Here is a 9,332-nt window from a genome sequence, read left to right as displayed (position 1 = left end):
CTGCCTCCGCCTCCCAAGTAGCTGGGACCACAGGCACCTGCCACAACGCCCAGCTATTTTTTGGTTACAGCCGTCATTGTTGTTTGGCGGGTCTGGGCTGGGGATTTGAACCCGCCATCTTAGGTGTACATGGCTGGCGCCTTAGCCGGTTGACACTACAGGATTCTTGTCATTGGGTGTGATAATGGTCTTGTGGTTCTACAGGAAAATGAATGCAACATTTTGGGTGGAAATTACCCCCCTCTAAAAATCCCAGTGTATTTATCTCAGTGTTTTTCAGCCCTTTTTCATTATTATTCCCTAAAGGGATTTTTAGACATTTTTCTTTAATTGCCACCTCATCATCCTCATGAATTTGTTGTTGTTGTTGTTTGAGACAAGGTCATGCTCTGTCACTGAGGCTGGAATGGAGTGACATCATCATAGCTCACTGCAACCTCAGACTCCTGGGCTTGAGTGATCCTCCTGCCTCAGCCTTTTGAGTAGCTGGGACTACAGGTGCCCACCACTACACCCAGTTAATTTTTTTTTTTTTTTTTGCTGTTTTCTTGGCCAGTGATGGGTATGAACCTGACACCTCCAGCATATGGGGCCGGCGTCCTACTTTGAGCCACAGGTGCTGCTCCACCCAGCTAATTTTTAAAGTTTTGTAGAGACAGTCTCTTTATGTTGCCCAGGCTGGTCTCAAACTCCTGGCCTCAAGCAATCCTCCTGCCTCGGCCTCCCAAAGTGCTAGAAGTATAGGTGTGAACCACACAGACCTCATGCGATTTTAATAGCACAGGTATGTCACATATCCACTTAGGTGCTGTATGCAGGTCTATGCTCTATGCATACAGAATTAGGACATTTTTTCATCCTTAAGAACCAATTTCCATTCCTCTGTGATATCACCTCAGGGTGATATCAACCTGTTGAGGATGCATGTGTGACTTTATTTTCCCTCTGGGGCCTAGTCACAAGATGCAGCTCTGTCTTTTTTAGAGGTGCCTTCTCCTCACCAAGGAGGTCCTGTGGTGACCTCCAGGCACTAGTGTGCCCTGCCCCCTGCCCCAGGGCTCACCTTCCGGTAGTCTTCCACGTGCTGCAGGTGGCTTTCTTGGCAGATGCACAAATTCAGGAAGTTCTGCCACTCCAGCTTCAGGGCCTCTTGGTGGGTCTGGGGATAGCAGCCCAGCAGGGACCCTTGGACCACGGCAGCCGACCGCCCCTCCATCTGCCCCTCTCTGCCCCTTCCCAGCCTCCCCAAACGCCCACCGCCCAGCGAGGGAGTGTCTGGGCAGTGGGCGGGGCTCATCCTGCACCTGGATGGGCCCCACCGCTGGGTGCCCGAGCTGCACCATGCGCTCCCCGTCATCTTCCAGCTGGTTCACACTCTGCTCCTGGCTCAGCAGCTCTAGCTGCTTGAAGTGCTGGGGGCGAATGTGGTCGGGGTGTGGTAGTGAGGACCGGGTGGTCCCGGCGGCCCGTCCCTCCCCGCCCTGTCCCCCAGCAGACCTCGTACTCCCGCCTCACGCCGACGGGGTCGGCCATGTGGTCGCTCCAGTCCTGCTGCAGGATACGGCGCTGCTGCTCCGCCAGGGCGCTCAGCTGCCGCGTGCAGCCCTGCAGGTGTGTGTACAGGCTGCCCAGGCTCTGCCCGCGCCACGAGGCTGCCTTCTGCGCTCAGGACCCAGCCGCCAGATGGGGAGAGAGAAGCGTGGCAAGAGAAGCCATCAGGCTGCCGGCACAAACACAGGCCCCAGCCAGGGACCACTCGGCCACCCATGCAGCCCCGGCCACCCAGCCGGGCCTCCCTCCTGCTCACCAGTAGGTCTCGGTATTGGCTCCGAATGGTGGCTGCGTCCTGCCTCGACCAAGGATAGAACCACAGGCTGTTAGAGGCGGGTGCTGGGAGATGGCACACCATGGGCACCCCGCTGTGCCCCACCCATCTCGCTCCCCAGGCGGGGCTGATGCCGGGAGAAGCAGGGGCAAGAGCTGGGCGTCCCTTCCCGGGGGTTCACCCACCGGCCCCACGAGGGTCCTTAGCTGCTGTCCATAGGCCTCAATCTCCTTCTGCAGGATGTTGTGCTCAGCCACCTGCTGCTCCAGCTCCGCCATGCCGGGCCCGTACTGGCCCTCGCAGACCTGCTTCTGCAAGGGTGCTGGCCTCAGTTACGCCACAGAACCCCACAGCACCCCGCCCCGGGGAGAGGAGCTGGCCAGTTGGGCCCACCATGGACCCGCCAGCCGAGTGAATGGCCTGCGCTCATCTGGGGGCATGCCATTTTCCAGTGGTCCTGGCTGAGGTGTTGGTATCCTAGGGCTTAGCCTCTGAAAAGTCTCCCCATTGTGTCCTGTCTCATCTGTGGCCCCAGCTTCAATGCCTCTTGCCTGGAGACCTCCAGCTAAGCTCTAGGACCCTCAGCATGCTCTGCTCCTCCCAGCCCCTTCCCCACTGTCCCTCTCAGCTCTCGACAGGACATCCCTTGTTTTTTTTTTTTTTTTTGGACATCCCTTCTATTGTGGCATCAAAGCACAACTCCTCATCCAATGGTCAGAGGTTCTGCCCACTTGCCCATAAAACCCCAGGCTTCCTCTCAGCAGGAGCCTTTGCTCCTTCTTTCTGGAGCATCCTCTCAATCATTTTACTATAATCCACTGGGTCCTCTCACCAACCTGAGGCCTCTTCATGTGCCTCCTCCTGCAGGAAGCCTTCCCTGACTTCACCGTCTGCTCTGCTCTCTCCCTTCCCAGGTCCCTGAATCACCCCCAGGTTCAAGTCCTGGATCAAATGCAATTCTGTATTGCTTTCTTTTTTTTTTTTTTTTTGAGACAGAGCCTCAAGCTGTCCCCCTGGGTAGTGTGCAGTGGCATCAAAGCTCACAGCAACCTCCAACTCCTGGGCTCAAGCGACTCTCCTGCCTCCACCTCGCAAGTAGCTGGGACCACAGGCGCCCACCACAACGCCCGGCTATTTTTTGGTTGCAGCTGTCATTGTCATTTGGCGGGCCTGGGCTGGATTTGAAACTGCCTTAGCTGGTGCCTTAGCCACTTGAGCTACAGGCGCTGAGCCGTGTATTGCTTTCTGATTGCTCTGGGGTGTGACTTTGAACTTCTTGAGAGTATCTCAGATGTTGGGGGTGCCTCTAACCTGTTTTTGCTCCAGCACACGTGCCCAGTCAACCCTGGGCCCCATGTCAGGCGGCAGCACCATCTTCTCATACAGGGCACGGTACTCGGCACACTCCTGGGTCACCCGCTCGTGCAGCTGCTTGATGCTACCAAGAAAATGGCCAGCATGTCAGGACTGGACTGGGCCTGGGTCTTCCCCAGGGACCTCCAGTGCCTCTGTCCATGAGCCCCAGCCCTGGCCGCTGCCCCACTCACTCCTTCTCAATCTCCTCGGCCTGCGGGTGCTTGAGCCTCCGGGCCTTATCCACATCCAGGAAGAGGTCCTTGAGCAGCACCTCAGCCTCCTTCAGGCTGCGGCCTGTCTCCTGCTGGTGCTGCAGGGCCTGGCTGTGCTCGCTGTTCACCCGGTCCTGTGGGCATGGGACAGGGAGTCCCACACACCGTTGCTGTCTCATCATGGCAGGCCTGAGTCCCACCTTTGGGACCCCACTATACCAGCCAGCCTCAAGGTCAGAGGGTCAAGCCCAGGACATCTGTGGGGCAGGCAGCAGGGACATGAGGGGAACCCTGGCTTCTCCTTTTGATCCTCAAGATTGGGAGCCCAAGAAAGAAGGGAGGCCAAGCCCTTTCTTCCACTGTTGCCAGAGAGCGGGCAGTATAAGATAGGGGTGTCTGTGCCATCTTCACCATCACAGCTGGGCACTTTGGGTCTGCTAGGCATGACAGTGGGTCTTCTGTGCCACTAGGCTGTCCCCACGGCCTCCCACCTGCTGCACGGGCCTCACCTGCTGCAGCCTCTTCTGGGTCTCCAAGATGTCCCTCTCTACCTGGTCGGCATTGGCTTGCATGCGGGAGATGAGCAGGGCCAGTTCTTGGGTGGCAGCTCTGGTGGTTGGTGGGAATAGAGGCTAGCATGGTGGCCCCTAGTGCCCCACCCAGGTGAGGTCCCCTATACCCGGGCTCACTGCTCTGGAGGGAGGAGTCCATGGGTTGAGGGGACTCCGAGGTCTCTTTGGAGGAGACAGAGATATTCAGTCCCGGAGGATGTGGGTGACAGAATTGTTCCCAACATGAGGGTTCAGAAAGTGAGGGTCTCAGGTGTATGTGGCACAGGGGGCCAAGTGAACCTGGCATCTTAGCCTCAGCCAAGAGCCCTGGCAGTGAGTCTCTAGCCTGCCCAGCCGCCTGCCCACTTACACAGCACCCAGGAAGCAGGTGCGTCATTGGTTTAGCTGCTAATACCTGAAAGCCTGGGGGGCCCTGAGGAAAGGTCACTGGGCTAGCTGCAAGCAAGGAACCTACTTCCTCCCACTCTTGCCCTGTCTCTCTCTCCTTGTCCCTGCCCACCTAGGGGTTTTGCCACTGTCTAGGCTTTAGGCACCAGTGGGAGGAGCCACTCCAAGTTGTGGTGGGAGGGGCAGAGATTTGAGGGTTGAAAGCCCAGACAGGGATCTAACTTGCTCTGGTTCACACAGTCAGGAACAGAGGGTAAGCCTGGTCTTGTATCCCAGGATTGTGACTGTGTATTTGTTCAGCAGTCTCTAATAGGGCACCTGCTGTATGCTTGCACTTACTCTCTGGAGGTCAGGGCAGAGTGGTCTAAGTCTCATGAGAATGGCACCCTGTGGGGGTCACAGTCCGGGGGAAGGGGGAACCTTCATAGAGCTGGGACTTGAACTAGGGGTCAAAGGATAGGCCTGGTGGAAGTGCAGTGCTGATAAAGACAGCCTGTTCTTTCAGACAGTCTGAAAGAACTCTGTGGCCAAGATGGCCTGCGTTGGAGCGTTTTTTATCCAGCTGCTGTGTGACCTTGGGCAAGTTACTCAGACTCTCTGTGCCTAAGGTTGCTTACTTATAAAATGGGTGTTTAATACTATTTACTCCTCAGGGTTACTGTGAGCATCAATCAAGTTAATCTAACTGAAGCATGTGGGGCAGAGCCAGACACAGATTAAGTATCCAACCTGTTTTTATTCCACTAGGGAGTAAGCACTCTGAAGGCAGGGACCCGACAGCAGCCCAGTGACTACAGCAGTCTCAACACACAGGAAGTGCTCAGCAGATAAGTGCACATGAGGGGAGTGAGGAGCCTATTTCAGGGGCTGCAGCCAAAGCCAAAGGGGCCCTGAGGATGGAGCTGGCTCAGGCCAGTGCACTGCTGAGGACTCAGGGCCAGTCCCTAGGACAGCTACTCCCATTGGGAGCAACACACTCCACCCTGGGTTGGGCTAAAGTGTCCCAGGGAGGATTGGTCACTCTAGTGAGAGTCTTAACCGGAGTCTTAACCACCCTTTCCTGTCTGTCCAGAGGCCCAGCCTCAGTGTCTGTCAGGGCCTTGATCCCTATCAGGGTAATGAGCGGCCCACTCCCACACCCACCCATCCTCTCTACTCTTATCTGGACACCAGCCCAGGCAGGTTGCCACCACCACCTGTAGAGGGGGCTGAAGCCAGCGATTGGGAAGAACACCACCAAGTCTATCTGTAGAGAGCCAGAGCTGGGCCCAGCAGACAACAGGGTGACTCAAGGGAGCCATAGCTCCCTATCCACATACCCACACAAAAAGAAACCCCCCAGTCCTTTAACAAAATTCTCAAGGCCCAGGCACATTCCCTTGGTCCTCCTGCTCACCCTGCATCCAGGCCCCAAGGGTCAGCCCAGCCAAATGGAGCCTTGAGAACAGAGCTGCCATCAGGAGCCAGATGCCTGGAGCCAGGCTCTCCCATTTCCCAGCCTCTTGGCAGGGGGGTCAGTGGCTCCTATCCAGTTTTTCTCTCACAGGGTGGCCTGAAGGGAACTTCAACTTATGGCCCTGGGTAGGGGGAGCCTTGGAGTACCTCAGGGCCTCCAGGCTATCTTTCACCTTCCACCAGGGCTGCAGCTTGGCCACAGCCTGGGACCCCTAAGGCAGGGAGAGTCCAACCCTGGGCCTTTGGCCTCGGGACAAATGCCAGTACTGGGTTGGTCCTGGGCTCTAGGCTGCCACTGTCAAGTGCTAAAACACTTGGGATAAGCAGTACCTTCACCCCAGCTCCCCAGCCCCACTCACCGGCTGTGCTTGCTGGGGGAACCCTTTGGAGACCCCTTGGCTGGGGAGCCCTTGGGGGATCCCTTCCCCTGGGAGCCTTTGCTCAGGCCCTTGAACATGATCGTAAAGGCAGATGCTGGCTCAGGCTGGGTTCAGCTGGCACAGGAGGGCAGGTGGGTGGCGGGCAGGTGTCCTTGCTGTCTGGTCAGCTGGGCTCTGGCACAGTGGAACGGTCGGTTGGGCCTGGAGAAGGCAGTTTCAGGAGGCCCCTCCCTGCAGGTGAGGCGGCAGCGAGGGGCCTGGGCCTAGGGCTGCCGCGCAGGCACCTGGCTGGCTGCACTTACACCCGCCCTGTACAACCAGTCTGGGAGGAAAGGGCATCGCCCACAGGGCGGGGCGCCAACCCTGCCCGACTCCCACAGAAGGTTTGGGCTTGTTACACCCACACACCCAGAGGGAATTCAGCAGCAATCACACCCAGATCGGGAAATAGCCAAGGCCTGGAGAAACGGAGCTAGAGACAGACAGAGAGAGACACACACATACTCTCAGGCACAGGCTCAGGGACAGGCTCTGTGGCCTATGCCCAGGAGAGGTGGGGCCCTCCTGCCAGCCCAGGGCTCCAGGTCTCCACCTCCTGTTCTTCCCTGACATGATGGAGCAGCCAGGGGACATTCACCCTAGACAACTGGCACAAAGTACATTTCAAAAAGTAGGTACCACCAGCTGGGTCTCCAGAGCATGGCCCTGGCTGGCCCAGAGTCATCCCCTCTGGGTGTGGCTGCAGAACTGGATGTGGGAGGACGCACATCACTGAGGTCCTCAGGATTCTCAGGCCAACTCCAGACAGGCCAGGGTGTGCCTTGGACGCCCACCCCAAGGAGCCACCAGCACACACCTTCAGGTGCTGCTAAACCCAGGCTCTGGCTGAGCCCCTGGGGACCTGTTGCATGCCTGCAATCAACTGTTCTCAGAAAGAGGCCATTTTTTTGCTGACTGTAGGGCCAGGGGCCATCCCTTATCACCCCCCTCTCTTCTCATGCCCAAGTCAGCACAGCTGCCTTCGCCTTTCAGACTGGCCTTTGGGGTGGGGGGTGGCACTCACTGGAAGTGGGGTCTGGGGGGCACGATGTTTTCCGCTGAGGTGAGCTGGGCAGGGGAGAGGTGCTCTGTGCAGAGGGCAGGCACCCAAAGGCTAGAACATTTGTGTTTCTCCTCTCTGCAGAAGCCCTCCTGGAACTAAATGAGCCCTGCAGGGGACCTTCACACGCCTGGAGATTAGGGACTAACTGATTCACTGCAAGAAAAACAAGAGCTGACTTTCCGGCGTGACTGTCTCATGCTGGATCAAATTAGACCCAGATAAAGGCGGCTGGACAACTGGCAGGAACACCTGGGCTCTGATGCGATTTGTCATCAGAGGAGGCTCCTGCTCACATGGCAGGGACCCTGGCCCCCAAGAAGAAAACAAGGGAAAGATATCGACAGAGAGCATGGCTCTCTCTGTGCTTCTCTCTGGCCCCTCAGCCTTTAGAGAGAGAGGATTTATTCACTTAGAACTGTTTTTCAACCTTTTTTTAATCTCACCACACACTTGAACCTATAGTTAAACTTCCATGGCACATTTAAATTATGTCGATCAAAGAAAAAAAAAGATTAAAAAACGAGAATGTATTCACTGTGTTTTGAATTTCTTTAGAAAATAATTCAATTAATGATCTTCAAAAATTTTCCCAGCATTGACTTGGCGCCTATGGCTCAAGTGGCTAAGGCACTAGCCACATACACCTGAGCTGACGGGTTCGAATCCAGCCCAGGCCCACCAAACAACAATGACGGCTGCAACCAAAAAATAGCTGGGTGTTGTGGTGGGAGCCTATAGTCCCAGCTACTTGAGAGGCAGAGGCAGGAGACTCGCTTGAGCCCAGGGGTTGGAGGTTAGAGTGCCCACGACACTCTACCCAGGGCGACAGCTTGAGGCTCTGTCTCAAAATAAATAAATAAATAAATAAAAACTTCACAGCACACCTAAGATCCTCTCATGGCATACCAGTTGAAAAATCATGGATTTAAAAGGCCAGGATGGGACAGACTGACTGGATGGAGACCTTTGGTGTCCCACACGGCAGCCACAAGCCCTGCTATGTGTAGCTGTGGAGCATTTGAAAATGCAGGGTCCACACACAAGTGTGGTTTTCTTTTTTAGAGTCTGACTATGTCACCCCTGGTAGAGTGCCATGTCATCACAGCTCACAGCAACCTCCAACTCTTGGGCTTAAGCGATTCTCTTACCTCAGCCTCCCAAGTAGCTGGGACTACAGGCACCCACCACAACACCCGGCTATTTTTCTTTTTTCTTTTTTTTGTAGAGACAGAGTCTCACTTTATTGCCCTTGGTAGAGTGCTGTCACATCACAGCTCACAGCAACCTCCAACTCCTGGGCTGAAGCGATTCTCTTGCCTCAGCCTCCCAAGTAGCTGGGATTACAGGCATTCACCACAACGCCCGGCTATTTTTTGGTTGCAGTTCAGCTGGGGAGAGGTTTGAACCCGCCACCCTCGGTATATGGGGCCGGTGCCCTACTCACTGAGCCACAGGCACTGCCCAACACCCAGCTATTATTTTGCTGCAATTGTTTAGCTGGCCTGGGCTGGGTTTGAACTCACCACCCTTGGTGTATGTGGCTAATGCCATAACTACTGTGCTACGGGTGCTGAGCCCCGATGTACTTTATGTGTAAAATTCACACTGAATTTTAAAGACTTACATGGAAAAAGAATGTAAAACCTCTCATAAATGTTTTGTATTGATTACATATTGGAATATTTTTAATATACTAAGTTAATGAATTTTTATTTGAGACAAGGTTTTGCTCTGCTGCTCAGGCCCAATCATAGCTCTTTGGAGCCTCTAACTCCTGTCCTCCAGTGATCCTCCTGCCTTGGCCTCCCAAAGTGTATAGACTATAGACCTGAGTCACTGTGCTCAGCCAGAAATGTATCTTAAAATATCACCTGTTGCTTTTTACTTTTACTTTTTTTTTTTTTAATGTGGCTACTAGAAAATGTATTTTTTTCAGGGCAACACATTTTATATAAGAAGAACAAAGAGAAAGTTTGGGGCATTTCTAAAGAGAGTTGGAGGTGGGTCCCTCTCATGAAGAAGTAAAGGTGAGAGAGCTAGAGA

General features: G+C 55.0%; 1 protein-coding gene across 3 annotated transcripts in view; it reads right to left on the bottom strand.

Moving 5' to 3' along the window:
* Positions 1 to 6,511, bottom strand: part of EVPL (envoplakin) — a 20,161-nt gene extending 13,650 nt beyond the window's left edge. For 2 of the 3 annotated variants that reach the window (XM_003786114.3, XM_012803151.1), the window contains exons 1-9: positions 6,167 to 6,511; positions 3,903 to 4,002; positions 3,373 to 3,527; positions 3,137 to 3,263; positions 2,011 to 2,136; positions 1,808 to 1,846; positions 1,498 to 1,659; positions 1,305 to 1,412; positions 1,064 to 1,159 (exon numbers count right to left, since the gene is read on the bottom strand). In XM_003786114.3, the coding sequence (XP_003786162.1) occupies positions 1,064 to 1,159; positions 1,305 to 1,412; positions 1,498 to 1,659; positions 1,808 to 1,846; positions 2,011 to 2,136; positions 3,137 to 3,263; positions 3,373 to 3,527; positions 3,903 to 4,002; positions 6,167 to 6,264 (1,011 nt within the window). In that variant the 5' untranslated portion in view covers positions 6,265 to 6,511. The remainder of the gene's footprint in view (positions 1 to 1,063; positions 1,160 to 1,304; positions 1,413 to 1,497; positions 1,660 to 1,807; positions 1,847 to 2,010; positions 2,137 to 3,136; positions 3,264 to 3,372; positions 3,528 to 3,902; positions 4,003 to 6,166) is intronic. The other variant, XM_023511073.1, reaches the window with a different exon arrangement.
* Positions 6,512 to 9,332: the final 2,821 nt, after the last annotated feature.

This window comes from Otolemur garnettii, unplaced genomic scaffold (genome assembly GCF_000181295.1).
Source record: "Otolemur garnettii isolate 467f Iridium unplaced genomic scaffold, OtoGar3 scaffold00018, whole genome shotgun sequence".
Lineage (NCBI taxonomy): Eukaryota > Metazoa > Chordata > Mammalia > Primates > Galagidae > Otolemur > Otolemur garnettii.
The sequence above is the reverse complement of the archived record's forward strand: the minus strand, read 5'-3'. Positions and strand labels throughout refer to the sequence as shown.